The following is a 16757-nucleotide window of genomic DNA, read 5'->3' as shown; positions in this document are numbered from 1 at the left end:
AATCAATGAATATTATTATGTTAAAATATGGCAAGAAGAGCAAAAACACCATACAACAAAGTACATGGGTAAGCCACGAGAAATCTTTGTTCATGCATATTTAAAGCTATTGTAAACCATTTAGAAGATTGTGATGCACACCAAATAACTGCTGCAGCTGACATTCCATAACCAATAGTTCCTTGTAAAGTCAAAACAGCAGCAACAAGAGATAACAAAGCCATTGGAAGAAGGCAATAACCTAGCACTGAAGCCGTACAAGTAAAAGATATTTTTGAATCTGGTTCAGCCATAAGATTGAGTAACAGATACATTCCTATTGTTCCTATACCACCCATACCATAGATAAAACCAAATTGCATTTTTCCATGAAGTAACAATGAAAAACCAAAAAGAAGACAGAAAACTAGAGGTCCAGCTAAATCTTGATCATTGATAACATCAGCCGTTGAACTTCCACGAGGATTTAATACAGACATTGTTTTTTGTTTTATGTGATCGAAATTTATTCCTAGTTCTTCAAGAAGTGGTGGTTCATTTTCTATATCATCATAATTGGTGTTTTTTTGTTCCATTGGCTGAGATGGAATAAACATATTTCCTCCAAACATATTATTATCATTATTTGAATAAGTGTTATAATCATAAGCATTTCCTTGTTGGGAATAATTTTGCCATTGTGATTGATCGTACCAATTATTATCCATGACAATAAAAAAAATCTAAAACAAAACTCATAGAACAATTATTTTAGAAAAAAATATACATTCTGGTTAATTACCAAAACCATTAAAAAAAAAATTTTTAAAGATAACATATATACAAATTAAAACTATAACATAACTATAAAATCTACCAAATTTTAATATTATTAAATAACTAATAATAATCATTAAATATTAGCATTGATTTTTGCTACTTATGATTTCATAAATTTACCAAGTATTTTTTCTCCAAACAAACTTTTACTTGGCTTTTTTTCATATTCGATGTCTGCAGAAATTTCGTTATTCTCAAGAGCTTTAACTAATTGTGATTCAAAAACATATTTCAATGGCATTGGACAAGTTGAATCTTCCAAATCTTGTAACTTTATACATGCCTCATTAAGATCTAATCCTACCCATTCAGCTTCTTCTAAAGGCATTTTAAATTCTTTATACTTTTCCTTTATATATTCTTTTTTCTCATTATCATTATCATAGTATTCTTCTCTGGCTAAAGTGATTAAAATTTCTCTTTTAAGTTTCAAAGCTAATTTGCTACAAAGGTCTATATCATTACTTTTAAGTAAATAGTAATCAAGTCCAAAAGAATTGTCTATCTGTCTTAAAGCTCCTTCTGTTACAGTTATTTTCATATGTTTATTTAAAATTTCAGAGTACAAAACAACAGCTTTAAGAGTTGGAAACCAAAGATGAGGTACCCAATATCGAGGAAGTATTTTCTTTTTAGTATAAGGCCTTGACATCCTATATCCTTTTAAAATACCTTCACCACCCCAAATACCAAGATCAGCTTCTGGTGGATATAATGGTTCAATTGGTACATTCTCCATTTCAACAATTACCTAGAAATTTGCATAATTAAAATTTTTTGAAAATAACTATTAAACAAATTTACCTTACGATGATCGTCCCAACAATATCTTTCTTTTGGTGGCACATAATGTATAGGTTTTTTATCTTTAAGTAATTCTTCCCAATATCGTTTTTTATAAAATTCAGGTAATCTATGGACAACACTTTTTGGATCATCCCAGATCTCTTTATTTCTTCTAATTCTTTCAGCTTTATCCCATGTGATAACAGGTTTAGGTAAAGCGGTAGTAATAGCTTTTAAATTTTTATAAAGAGACATCTAAAATTTCCAATATAAAGATAAAAAGAATCACAAATCTAAAATGCAACGTAATCTCTTTCTTTCAATACATTTTAAAAGAGTATATCACCAATGGTACACCAGAAATTCGTTTCAAGATCATTATGAAAACAAATTGTAAAACATAACTTTGCTGTCCGCAGGATTTGAACCTGCGCCCTCCTAGGAGGACTGCGACCTGAACGCAGCGCCTTAGACCACTCGGCCAGAACAGCGAAGTGGCGGTTGGCATTATTCTCTTGTACAGTCAACCGAATCATTACTCCAATTTCTTTATCTTGCAAAGATATGTTTAGTGAAAAATGTAGACAACTATCGTTATCACTACTTTGTTGTTTATTATTATATTTATTTCTTCTATTTTTAACATAACAAATGGATAATAATCACATACCCAGAGGTGGATCATCAGATGTATTTTATCCTGGATTGGGAAATTTAATAAATGACCAATATACTATACCACATGCAACAGCTCCTCCATGTAGTGAATTTTCATATAATTCAACAAGTGAATTTGGTGATAGAAAAGTTTCTGATGAAGAAACAGAAAAAAAATGGCCTATAATTTCAGATGAAGAGAAAAGAAAAGAATTTAATGATTTCGTTGCTGGTTTACGTGATCAGGTTAGTTTTATCGTATTTAGACATGTGATTTTTCTTTTATTGAATATTTATTATATTTCATCAATAATTTTTATCAATTTTAGATTAATGCATTTATTAATCGTTTAATGACTGCAAAAAATAGAAATCGTTCAGTTACTGCTGATCCTACAATACAAAAATTATTTTTACAAATTTCTGAATCCCTTACTGAACTATTAAACAGAAAAGATAAATTAGAAGCTGACAGAGAATATTACGAGGATCATCAAGATAAAATTTCACTTATTTATGAAGCTAGACAAGCTATTAATTCACTTAGAGATGAACATAGACGTGAAGAAGCTGCTAAAAGGCAAGTTGAACATATGCGAAGACAACAACGTATGACTTCTAAGTTGGTTGAGTTACGTAAACAAAAGGAATCATTTGTTCACCAACATAGACAAGCTGCTTTACAACGTTTCCAAGAAACTTCAGGTAGTAATAGAAATAGTTTTCATCAACAACAACAACCTGGATTGTATCAACAACAACCACCATATCCTCAAATGGGACCTATTCCAGGACAGCAAGTACCTTATAATGTTGTTCCTTCTCAACAACAACCTTTAGGACAAAAACCACAACAACACTATCCTCAAGTTCAATCTAATGAAGGAATACCAAACTATGGTCAACAAAATTTTCAACAACCTCAACATGGGGGTCAAATTCCATATTATAATAGTCAATATTCTCAATACGGTAACATGCCTCAACAACTATATAATCATCATCAACAAATGCCAACTCAATACAATCAGTATGGCACTCAACAATCAAATGGATCTCAAATGCAAGTTCCATACAACAATCCTTCAATAACGACTCAACAACAACAACAACCATATGTTCCACATCAACAACAACATCCTGATCCACAAACTCATGGAACTGTTCCTGATAATAGTTCAAATTCTTCAAAGCCATCTGAACCCGTAATTGTTGATGATTTGATATCCTTTGATTAAATAAACATGGTATATTTCAGTCTTGATAAAATGATTTATTTTCTAAATATTGGAGTTTCTTACAATGGAAATATTTATTAACAGATAAAATTATTTTTTTTATAAATATTTATAACAGTCTCTATTTTTATATAATTTGTATACTATTAAGAAATTTATACATCAGTAAAACTTATATATTGCAACGATATCTTGATATGTATGTTAGAAAGATAAATGATATAAAAAACCGGAATGTATTATAAATCTATTTTATTGTTTTTACGATTTTTAATTTTAATTACTTATTTTGTAATTATAATTCTATACTCAACTTTTAGCTGATTACATTATAAATAAATTTCTATTTGTTTTTTATTTGTTTAATTTTTATAAATATATTTATGAGTGATTTTTTGATAATAGCATAAAGAATAAAATGCTATCAACTATTATGTTGTTACAAATTAAGTTTATAATATACAGTTTTCTAATAACTTACAATATTTTTATAAGATAGTTATTGTTTGGTCCCATTTTATTCTTTTATTTCAAAGTAGACATTAAAAAATATGCTTTTTTCATCATTATATTGATATAAGTTTTCTCCTATTTTTAGATGAAATATTGAACATTCAATATTCATTACTGTTATGTAAAAAAAAATTTTAAACAGTTTTCTTAAGAAACATAATTAATTTTTTAAATTCTGTCATTTTATTTTTAACTTTATACATAAATAAATTTTGTTTTTATTGTTATTTTTTTTCCTTAATATTTATTATCTAAAATGTTCAAACATTTTATTTCAGAAAATATTATTCAAAACAAAAAAATTCTATGAAAATGTTATTATTTTTTAAAAGTACATTCTTGATACCAGGTTTGATAAAATAACAAGGCAGAAAAGTATCATTAAAGACATGTTAACCTATCACAAGTTAGAAAATTAAACTTCCGGAATACTTTGAATAGTAAAACTAAAATAATTTTTTTTAAACGAATCTTAAAAACAATCTTATAAGATTTCTAAAAAGATTTTTTTATACGATAATAAAAAATATCAAATAAATGCAAGGAAAGTGATAAAATGATAATATGCTTTTATAAAAATATATTATTTAGAAAAAAATGCATTCTTAAAAATTTGAAAGATCTATTTGACAAGAGCTAAAAAAAATTTCAAACTTTCTTTAAAAAAGTTATTATAATTTTGATTTTAAATTCATGTCTTACATAACTTTTTCAAATAAAATTTAAAAAGCCTTTAAAAATTAATTATTTTGAGCTTTTGTTAGTAAAATAAAAAAGTACTTAATATTTAAAATAATTATAAATATAATCTTTGTTTAAAATAACTTCAATAAACACATTATAATTTCACCATAAAAATATGTTTTTATATTTTAGAAACAAAATTCATACTTTATCACATAATTTCTAAATGATTTTCTTTTAATATAAAATTATTTTTTGATAATTCTATATTGTTTATGATTCAAAAATGTTTGTATATTTTCTATACTAATTCTGAGTAATTTTAAATTAAGTTTATCAGATTGGGTAGTTTATTTTTAAAGCAAATTATTTAAAACAACATTACGAAAAAGTAGTCTAATATTATCACCAATTGTTTTGATATAATTGTACAATTTAAAAATTTTATAGTTTTCATTCTTGAAAACAGTTTCATCTGGATATATTTAAAAATATTTTAATATACATTTTTTTTTCTATTTATTTCCTATAATAACAAACTTTACAATAATTATAATATATTTCTTTTATGCTTTTCCTTTGATTTTAATTCTGCTTAAATATAACAGCTGTAGCTTATATTACTCATAACAGAATTAAACAGATTATTAGAAATTAGTAATTTCATTTATAATAAAACTATTTTTATTACATAAAAATAAGGAAATTATAAAGTATAAAATAACTTTTAATTTTTAATAAGTATAATTAATTTTTATATAAAACTATTTTTTTTTTCTATAAATATCATAAATATATACTTCTTCTAAAAAATACTATTTTTTTTTCTTGTTATTATCACTAAATATAAGAATAGCATATAATAATAAATACCTTTCTCGTTGCTATGGTAAAATATTTATTAATGATGTAAAATACAAATACTTTATAAAAGTTTTAGTGACAAAACGTTTTGCTACATGCTATACTTGGAATTTAATGATATATCAAGTTTTTTACCTTTTTGAAAAAAAAAAAAAAACATTTCACTACCAAGTTTTGTTTTTATTTATTTAATTTTTAAATCAATTATTATTTTTAATAATAAATTTTTTTTTATTAATTTTTTCTAGGTATGTTTAACCGTGTCAAAGAAAAAGAAGCTGTGGCAGCAAAAAATAATACTATTTCAAGGGATATAGTATGCAAGTTTTTAAATTTTTTAAATAGCAGTTACTGGAAAATACCTATTGATACTTTCATCGAACAACAAAGTATATGTAAGTAACTTATTTTTTCTATAAATTTGCAAATATTTTTTTTCAAGTATTTGATAATAAAGATATTGATAATGATACAGTAAAACAAATTCACAAAGAATACATAACTATGGTTGATGTTTTAATAGAAGCTTTTTGTGATGATCTTCATATATCATTAAGAGATCTTGTCTCATCACTTGATGCCATAAATAAAACTGTACCAATAGCTTTGGAGGAAGAAATTACCCTTGAACCTGTGGTTGCAGCTCAAGATTTTGGAGTTTTTATATCAATGATGAAGAGAAAAAATTTAGAAATGCAGCTACAGACTATTCATATACTTGAATTGATGGCAGGCTCATTACCAACAATTTTAAGTATTGATGAAGATTTTGAGGAAGAAGTTAGAAAAATATTTAATAACACTTCAGAAACAGAAAGATATATACTTATTTCAATAATGCAGTAAGTTATTAATATTTAATAATATCAAATGTATTGAAAATATATCTTTTAGAAAAAGTAGAGAAGAATTTGAAAAAGAACAACAATTAAGGACCGAATTTGAGAAGCAAATTGAGGCTGCTATTAAAGCAAGTCTTGAATATCAATTTAAAGCTGTTGGAATTGAAAATAATTTTAAAAATGAGGAACAAACAATGGTAAAAAATTTATCCCTTGAGGAAAAAAAAATTGAAAATAATAATATTAATGGAAAAAAGAAAACTAAAAGTGTATCTGAAAATTTGAAAAGAACTGATTCAGGGAAAGAAAAAAAACAACCTGGTAATAATAAAGTGTCTGGTGACCAAAAACCAAAACAAATAACACCTGAAATAAAATTAGAAAATAAATCTGAAACTGATAGATATATGTTTAGAAATATGTTAAAAACTCCAAAAGGAATTGATGAAGAAAAAATAAAAGAACGTGAAGAATATTTAAAAGATCAACGTGATAAATTAATACAAAAAAAGAAAAAAGAAAGAGAAGAAAAGTTAAATAAAATTGATAAAGAAATTACTGATAGACCTAAGACTGCTTCAGCTGCTAAAAGAGCTATGGCTGGTAAAATAAAAAATAGTTCAACAAATATTGAAGTTCTTGAGGCAAGAAAAGCAATTTTTGAAAAACTTAAAACTGAAATAATAAACCAATAAAATTAATCCTAATAATCATTATTAATTGATATACAAAAAAAAAAAATTAAAATTATTTCAATTTATTTGGCGTATTATTATATAATATATATTTATATATATAAGTTTATACTTTATATAATATTAATTATCTAAACAAAGAATATGAAGTAAATTAAAAATAAAAAACATAATATATTTTTATCTATAATTAACGTCTCCTTATTAAATCATTGTCACCGGCACCATCTCGATTCAATGGTGGAGCTGTTGTTAAATTTCTAGTTGATGTTGTACTTGGAGTTGGTTGATCTATATAAATTAAAGGTGGAACAACATTTGGTGGAATTTCTTCATCCATACTATATGTATGAATACCACCATGATGACCAGTAACTGATTCTGATGTTCCTTGTAAATCACGTAATGGAGGTATTTGTGGTGATAATGTTAATTGTGGTTGGCCTCCAATTATTTGAGTACCACTACCATCACTTGGAAAGAAAGCCCAATTATTTGGTGATCTATCATGATATGGACTGGTATCACCACCCGCTAATCCTGAAAATGACCCCATTGCATATGTTGATGGTGTTCCTATACCATTTCTTGTTAATGTTAATTGTTTTAATAATTTTTCAATACCATTTAATTGTTGTTGAATTTTATCTATATTTGTTTTTTGATCTCCTAATTGATCATCTATCCTTTGAACATCATTTTTTATACTATATATTGCCTCCTTAAAAAAATATTTGTTATCTAAAAAAAAAATAAAAATTATTAACATACCACTGAATCATATCCGTGAGATAAATTTGGAACTGAAACATTAGGAGATGAAGTTTGATGTTTAAACCTTGTCATTGGATGAAGAGGTCTAAACTCAGAGGACCCATCATCAAATGTCTTACCTTTCATTAAGGGACTCCTTTTTCTTAATGCTCCTAGTGATGGGGCTCGTGAGATAAATTCATTACTTGTTTCATTACCACCAACACCACCACATAATCCTATATCATCTGGAGATATTGATATTGATTTTAAACTACTACCTCTACTAATAATATCTTTATGTTTATGTGAACTTCTTTCTAAATCTCTTCTATTATTAACAATATCTGAATTTATTGGTAATACTTTAGAAGCATGTTTTTCTCTCATTCTTTGTAATAATTTTCTAACAGGATGATCTTCTGGAAAAGTTAATTTTTCATGTTTTCTTCTTTCATCTAATTCTTTTTCTCTCTGGACATCAGCCATTTTTCTAAATCTTAATCTATGTGTTAAATTATATGTTAAGACAAGATTTCTTGCAAATGAATTAGCAAATGATTTATAAAAATTTAATACTTCCATTAATGATTCTTTTTTTATCATATGTAAATCAGTATAAGTTAATGCTCTAACATTAGCTGCTGATTGTCCAATATGTGATGTTTTCCAAAATTCATCTCCAAAAACATCTCCTTTTCCAAGGATAGCAACAACCTCCTCATCTTGAATTACTTCTAATGATCCCTGTACAACAAACCACAATGCATCAACTGATTCACCTGTATGATATAATAAATCACCTGGAGCTGCATGATTAGTTTCAAGATATACAGCAAAACTTCTTAAACACCCATCTGATGCAAGGCGAAAACAGGCATGTTCATTAAAAACTTTTCTATTCAAATGAACACATATATCTGCTTTCATATCTTTTGGACAATAACCAAGTATTTTTGATATATCAATTCCTTTTGTCATGGCATATGTTGATGTTACATAATCAATAACTCTTTCTGATAACTATTAAAAATAAATTATATTATTTAATATTATTAAAAATTAATTTTATATTACTAATAAAAAATATAATTTAAAATAAAGTAATATTTATGATAAGTAAATATCATTGAATTAATATTAATTGTCTAATATATTTTAAAATATAAAAATTTAATTTAATATTTCTAATACATAAATATATATATTACATCATAAGTTAATAATATTACAGTATAAAAGTAAAAATGTTATTTTCAATAAATATCTTATTAATTTTTTTTTCAAATTAAAAATATGATCTTTTTAAAGATTAAAAATCATGAGTAAAATGATATTTATGTTTACATAAAAAAAAAAAATTTTTTTTCATTAATATCTCAAAGTTATACTTGTTTATTATTATTCTTTTTTTACTTTTATAAAAAAAAATTTTTTAAAACTTAAAAAACTAAACTTTTCTTTTTTTTATATAATTAGTAATAAAAACTTACTTCTTTTGGTATTTCTTGAAGTTTAATAAATTCACGAACATTACTTATCATTTCATGATATCTAACTCTTGAAGCAGTCATTTGTTGAATGATAGTTGTCATATGACCAAAAATAGCTGCATATAAAAGTGCCGAAATTATCATCATAATAATACTAAATAATTTTTCATTGGCAGTGTTTGAAGCAATATTACCAAATCCAACAGTTGACATACAACTCATAGTAAAATATAATGATGATAGGTATGTTGTTGTTCTTTCTGGTCCACCATATATTTGTACACGATCTGGATAATCCATCCTCGTAATATTAAAGATAAATGGTTGTTTAAGATCATTTCCTAATTTAACTAACCAATTATCTGGATATGCTCCATCAATCATTCTTTGTTTAACTTCATATTCACCTATAGAATACCATATACATGCCATCCAATGTGCTACTAAAACATAAGCACATAATAATAATAATAATGTTGCTGCACCATATTCTAAATAATTATCTAATTTTCTGGCAACTCTTCCTAACCTAAGAAGTCTAACAACTTTTAATGCACTAAATAATGATCCAATTCTTTCATCATCATGTTTAAACATATAAAATATATCATATGGTAAACATGATAATAAATCAATTATAAACCATGATTTAAAATAATTTCTTCTTATAATAGAAGGATCAATAACAACTTCACCACCGGGACCAACAAATGTTGTATGAAAATTAAGTAATATATCAGCAAAAAATATAACATCAACAATACTATCCATCATCGCAACATGATCAATTGTTTTTGGTGGACCCTTAAGATAATCTCTCGTCTTGAAGGCAATATTATATGGCACCATGAATGCTGTATAAAAAGTTAAACCTAAAATACTCCAATCCCAAACTGTTTTAAATGTTGAGTAATGTAAAATGATATGTGGTGATGTTTTTGGTGTTTCTTGCCTATATTGAGGTAACATATCACCTCCAAGATTCATAACCTGATTAAAATTTGATGATACTGATGCTATTGATTTATGAGATCTCTGTAAATCTTTTGTATCTATCTGATTAAATTGTTGTTTTGATTTTGCTATCCTAGCTATTTGTAAAATTCTACTAAGGCCTTTATTATTTTCATCTCCTAATGGTTGTTTTAATGGTGTTATATCTTTAAATTGACATAAATATAATACTACCTGATCACGATCATCTTTTATTGGTGCTATATGAATTATTAACCATATAACTGATTCTAAAAAAAAATTTATTATTATTATTATTATTATTAATATTATTAATCTTACTATTTTTTTTAACAAGTTCAATTTCAGTTTGTTCTGTTTTTGTATTACTAAGAGCCTTCTGAATTTTTTGTATAGCATTCTCATCTGTCTGGTCACCGTACATAAATGATAAACTAAAAATAATAAAAAAATAAATAAATAAAAATTTAATTTTCTTTTTATATAATAAGGATATATATATAAAATATATATATATATATATATAATTATCAAAAGAAAAACCTAGTATTATATTCTTTAAATAATCTCATATAAACATATTATTTACCAAATACTTTTAAAAATTATTAAATTATCTCTTCTTTTAGTAAACAATAATTTTAATCCAACAATAGATAAAAAATAATTTGTGATGAAGGAAAAAATAAATGAAGACTTACGAACAAGGTTTTTGCATTATTTCTGCTCTAGGATAACCAATCATTTTTGAAAAACCATCATTACAATAAACTATTGGATAATCAACAATTTGGGCATTAGCAAGAATAAATGTACTATCTAAATTTTTAATAAATAAATGATAACAATCAAATATTATATTGAAACTTACCAGCATTATTACAACGCCTAATGACATTTTCTAAAAAAGTATTTTGTGGAGCTACTAATCCTCTTTTTGCAGTAACCATCTTTTAAGAGATCTTATTTTTGTTCTGTTTTTGGTAGAAAAAAAAAACAGGAAAAAAATAATTTTTATATTCCTGATTACTTTTTAATAACCTTGTTTTATTTACCCAAACTTTAACCAATTTTTAAATGATTAAATATTAAAAATTTTGATATATCGAATGATAAATTTTTTTTTTATTCACCAGATATACTTTTTTTTAATAATTTATTTTTTTTTCTACAGAATATATAATATATTTTTAAATATATATAATATTATATATTTTTTTTTGTCCTAGTATACAAGATATAAATATGTGTATCTTAAGAAACTCTCTCTGTATCACAGAGAGACTCCAATAAAGATATATAATAATAATATTCCTTTATCTTCTTTTTTCATAGAAAGTAATAAATACAAAAAATAATAATATATAGAAAATTTTTTCACACCATTCAGTTTGAATATCTTTAAATATATATATATAACATATATTGTAGCACTATAAAAATTTAAAAATATATTATCAAAATAAATACATATTTTAAATTTATTTTTCTTATTATTATTGATACGTATGTTTAAAAAAATATATATATACAACTTGTATAGGATTCTACATAATATTTATAATAAAAAAAAATTTTTTTAAATAATAATTAAAAAAAAAATAAAGATTAAATTTCTTTTTTTGATTTGTACTTAAACATTAATATTTTACATGAATAACATAAAAGTTTTTTTTTTTTATAAAATATAAAAATATTTCCAAAACTTTTTCATTTCTATATTATTTTTCTTTTTTTTTGCTAATGATACTATTACTTAATGAATAAACAAATTTAAAAAAATAATTCAAATACATTTTTATCTCATAATTAATAAATGTTATACTTTGTATAAAAGTAATTATCCAAAAATATTTTAAATAAACAGAAAATTAGGAAATAATTAACTTTTAAGAATCTCCTTTATATATCTATTTTTCTATATATATCTCTCTCTTTTTTCATCTATATTTATATAAAAAAGTCTTCAAAATAAACGAAATATAGTATTAAATTTTCTTTGATTATATATTTAAAAAAAAAATTTGAAATATAATAAAATTAAATAAATATTTTAGGATATTGATATATATAAAAATAGACTACTGCAATAATAACTATATCAGCAAAAGAAACCATTTAAAAGTGTAAAGATAGTATTTTTTTTTTTTTGGGTAAAATAGCATTATGATTTATTTAAAGAAACAATAAGTATATATTTTTTTTCTCTAAGAATCATACTATAAATAATAAATATACATATAAGAGATTACTTTAGATTATATAAGTACATTTCCATTTATTTTAAAAATAGATTTCTATAAACATGCTTATAATGATAAAATTAAACAGAATATGATCACTCATCGAAATGGCATCAACTTTAATGAGTTTTTTTTTTTTTTGATTACCTACTGTTAAGAGGTTTAATTTTTTTTTATACTATTGAAAAAGAGATTAACTAAAAAAATGTAGAAAAAAAAATTTTTTAATTCACCCTAAAGTAGTATTATTAATTATTATCAATACTTTATACCTATCTAAAATAAAAAGAAATTAACATAAAAGTTTTTGAAAAAAAATAATAAAAAATCCTTTAAAAAAAGTATTATATTTTTAGCTTTTTTTTTTCAACACTAAAATAAAAAATAAATACTACATAATATGTTAAACTAAAGATATACCCCTATTTTATAAAATAATCTCCCTACCAAAAAGGAAAATAATAATTCATATACTTTTTCTTAAAATTATACCCTTAAACTATTTTATCAAAGATATAATAACATAAACTCTAATATATCCTTTATAACTATATATTATTTTACCTATAAAGCATAAAAAATTTTAAAATATATAACTACCTTCATAAGTAATAAACTTTCACTTTTATTACCTATATATTTCTATTTTAACTTTCAAAAAATATTTTCTTTTCTCCACCAAAAATGTTACCTATCGTTTTTTTTTTTATACTTAATGATAAAAAGAAGAAAGATATCAAAAATCAAATAAATTATATTTGTAATTATTTTACAAAAGAAAAAAAAAATTATTCCTTTTATTTTTATATCTAATAATATTGTGATATAGAAAAGAAAAAAAATTTAATTATACTCTCTATAATATTTGATTATTCTTTTTTAATATTTTAAATATATAAACTATAAAGCATTTCAAATAATAATATTAAAATAAGGAAAAAATGAAAGTTAAAATGGATATTTTTTTTAATAAATTATATATGTTTATAAAGAGAAATGGTGGCAAGTTGGTTATATTATTTCTTTTTTTTTTGAATAAAAAAATTGATGTTAATTATAATATAAATAATTTTATGGTATCCCTTTTTTTAACATAATGAAAGCTTTAAAATTATAATCATTTGTCATTTTAGTTAAATAATGTTTTTTTTTTCTACATATTTAATAGTTTAAAAATATTACCTAAAAATAAAAAATAATATAAAGTTTCATTAAGATTTAATAAATATATATATATCTAAATATATGACTAAAAATGAAAAAAAAAAATATTATACAAATATTTTCACCTTATTTAGGATTAAAATTTTATCATATATTTTTTAAATATAAATATATATAATATATGTCACCTAATAAGAAGAGAGAACCTTCTTAAGACTTATGATAAATTTTTAAAAATACTATCAGACAGATGTTGAAAAATTTTCTTACCTAATCAGTTTTCTACTACCATCATATCTTTTAAAATATATATATATATATATACATACTCTCCTTCTCAATTTAGTTTACTATCATGAAACTTGTTAAACCTATATGTATTTCCTCTTTTTTCATTAAAATAAAAGATGAGAGACTCTTTATAGTTAAGGTGATTAATAATAGAAGTCACGAACATATATATATTTATGGTCAAAGAAAAAGTTAAACACTTATCAAAGAATATAATATTTATACTTTCAATAATTTTTAACTATTCTTTCATAAATTTTAACAATGAAATATTTATTTTTTTTTTTAAATTAATTTATATCTTATTCTTTTGTTTATCATTAATACAATACTTAACATCATTTATTTATGTATCTATAGTAATTGTTAAAAAAAAAAAAGAAAAAAAAATCACCATAAGATTTTCATTATTTTTAGATCTATCTCTCTTTTTTTTTATATAGAATTAATATAAATATTTATAAATTGTTTTTTTTGTTCTCCATTACTTTTTTTTTGTTTAAATTTTTCATACTAGATTAGAAATAAATAGAATATTTTAAATAAATTTTCCTCCTTTTTAAATAATCACATTTAAAATTACAAACTAAATAACATTAATAAAAAAAATAATAATAGAAATATAAAATACACATTTTCTTTTACCCCATTCTCAAAATGTAAGATGAATTAAAAAAAAAATTACATTATTTCTTTCTTAAAAGTATCGTTGTAGTCGTTGTCAAAAAAAAAAAGAAAAAAAAAAAGAAAAAAATAATAATGGGGTAAGTTGGGGGAAAAGGGGAATCTAATCATATACATGATACAATATCACTAAAAATTACATATAAAAATATTGTCAAAAAGAAATAAATAAAAAGGAAAAATTTATTAATTATTCTGAAGAATGAAGATTACCAATTTAAAGGGAAAGTCACACACTATAACACCAATAATCGAAAAGAAATAACATGAAGAATTTTTGCCATCTATATCTTTTTATATGGGAGGAAAGAGTACTGTTGATGATTAGAAATTGACACGCAAATCCTACCACTACTACTATATTTATGAATTAATAAAACATCTTAACTATTTATTTGATTAAAAATAAAAAAAAAATATATATATATCATTTTTGATCAAATATTTATGATCAAATATTTTTTATTTGTTATTTCTTTAATTAAATTTAAAAGTTATAATTAGAAAAAAAAAAATTCAAATCATTTTACTTTAAAAATAAATAATTTCATTTTTTTTATCTTCCTATCATTAATAAATAATGTTAAAAATAAAAGGTAAAAAAAAAAAAATAAAAGGTCATAAAAAAAATATAAAATATTAAACTAAAATTAATATACATCATTTCATTTATAAACATTTCATTATCCTTATCAATTCACATAAATAATAGTAAAAAGAAAATTACTATTTCTTATTATTATCAAAATATTTTAATAATTTTAAATATATTGTCTTTTTATACTATTCAAAGAAAATATTTTTTTAAACAAAAAAAAAATAAAGAAAAGAAAAGATAAAAAAAATACACTTGAGTTCTCAATTTTTTTGTAATATTAAATACAATTAATGGATGAGTTAATTTTCATTTGTTAAACTAAATATTACACATATAAAATAAAAAAAAAATTTATATATAGTAAAAGTATCCTCCTCCAGTGTGATGGAAAGATGGACAAAAAAAAAAAAAAATTTTTTTCTTGGAGAAGATATTTAAACAATGGTTGAATAGTAATTATAAAATATAAAAGAACTATTTTATTAATAATATATTATATAAATGGAAAAAATAAAGTTTTTATATAATTTATTCATAAATGAAAATTCTTTTTTTTATCTCATAGTACAATGTTAAAAAAAAAAGAAGATGCTATTATGTAATATGCTATTAAAATACATGTATATATGTATATACATATCAAGAAGTTAGAATAAATTACTATCATCTATAAAAGTAAAAATATGCCTACTGAAATTAAGAAATAAAAAGATAATGCATTTTTTATTATCTAATAAAACAAAAATTTTCTTTTTTTTTTTCTTAATACTATCACATAATATTATTTTAAATGTTTTTTTTTATCATAAATTAAAAGTTATTAAATAAAAAATATATTTTAATATAAAAATTTATAATACTTTAAATTAAATATAAAATTATTTTTAAAAAATTATATTTTATTAAAAAAATAAATGATTATAATTTTTATACTATTATTATAAATAGAGTATCTCAAAAATATTTGGTTCTATTCTTATCTAATCTTTTACGTAACTTACAGATATCTAATTATACTCATTTTGTAGCTTTTTAAATCTATGGTGATTGATATATAAATCAGATTTCTATGATTATATTTAAAAACAATTGTAATTGAAGAATTAAGTATATATTTTAATAAATATATTTTATTTAGAATTTATTCTAAATTTTTAAAAATATATTTAGAGATAATTTTAAAATATATATATATATATATTGTTTATAATTATTTTTTTTTTTATTTTTTAATTATAATTTTTTTTAAAAATTTTTTTAAAAAATTAAATTCTTAAAAAAAGATTAATGTACTTATATATATATATATATGAATAGGTTTATTAAAAGTTCATATAAGGTGTGGTTAAGTATCATTCAAAGAATCTATATATAATATATATAAAAAAAAATTACTATCAAATCCTACAAAAGTAATTTAAATTACTTTCTTATCTAATAACAAAAAAAAAATTAAAA

General features: G+C 22.1%; 5 protein-coding genes across 5 annotated transcripts; 2 read left to right on the top strand and 3 right to left on the bottom strand.

Moving 5' to 3' along the window:
* Nucleotides 1–20: 20 nt before the first annotated feature.
* On the bottom strand, nt 21–790 carry SRAE_1000059400 (Yip1 domain-containing protein; the record flags this gene model as incomplete). Its single annotated transcript, XM_024647446.1, has 2 exons — nt 21–722; nt 767–790. The coding sequence occupies 2 exons, from the start codon at nt 788–790 to the stop codon at nt 21–23; spliced, it is 726 nt and encodes a 241-aa protein (XP_024501523.1).
* A 129-nt stretch (nt 791–919) lies between these two features.
* SRAE_1000059300 (39S ribosomal protein L28, mitochondrial) lies at nt 920–1860 on the bottom strand (the record flags this gene model as incomplete). Its single annotated transcript, XM_024647445.1, has 2 exons — nt 920–1570; nt 1624–1860. The coding sequence occupies 2 exons, from the start codon at nt 1858–1860 to the stop codon at nt 920–922; spliced, it is 888 nt and encodes a 295-aa protein (XP_024501522.1).
* Nucleotides 1861–2256: 396 nt separating this feature from the next.
* On the top strand, nt 2257–3526 carry SRAE_1000059200 (Hepatocyte growth factor-regulated tyrosine kinase substrate; the record flags this gene model as incomplete). Its single annotated transcript, XM_024647444.1, has 3 exons — nt 2257–2508; nt 2592–3467; nt 3521–3526. 3 exons carry the CDS (start codon nt 2257–2259, stop codon nt 3524–3526), a joined length of 1134 nt encoding a protein of 377 aa, XP_024501521.1.
* Nucleotides 3527–5811: 2285 nt separating this feature from the next.
* On the top strand, nt 5812–7098 carry SRAE_1000059100 (ADP-ribosylation factor-like 2-binding protein, domain-containing protein; the record flags this gene model as incomplete). The annotated part of the gene is made up of 3 exons (XM_024647443.1): nt 5812–5956; nt 6004–6403; nt 6456–7098. 3 exons carry the CDS (start codon nt 5812–5814, stop codon nt 7096–7098), a joined length of 1188 nt encoding a protein of 395 aa, XP_024501520.1.
* A 190-nt stretch (nt 7099–7288) lies between these two features.
* SRAE_1000059000 (Potassium voltage-gated channel subfamily H member 5) lies at nt 7289–11269 on the bottom strand (the record flags this gene model as incomplete). The annotated part of the gene is made up of 6 exons (XM_024647442.1): nt 7289–7819; nt 7870–8874; nt 9345–10588; nt 10641–10753; nt 11021–11138; nt 11191–11269. 6 exons carry the CDS (start codon nt 11267–11269, stop codon nt 7289–7291), a joined length of 3090 nt encoding a protein of 1029 aa, XP_024501519.1.
* Between the last annotated feature and the right edge of the window lie 5488 nt (nt 11270–16757).

This window comes from Strongyloides ratti (assembly GCF_001040885.1).
Source record: "Strongyloides ratti genome assembly S_ratti_ED321, chromosome : 1".
In the NCBI taxonomy this organism is placed as follows: Eukaryota; Metazoa; Nematoda; class Chromadorea; order Rhabditida; family Strongyloididae; genus Strongyloides; species Strongyloides ratti.
Note: the sequence above shows the minus strand (reverse complement) of the source record. Positions and strands in the feature narration are given on the sequence as shown.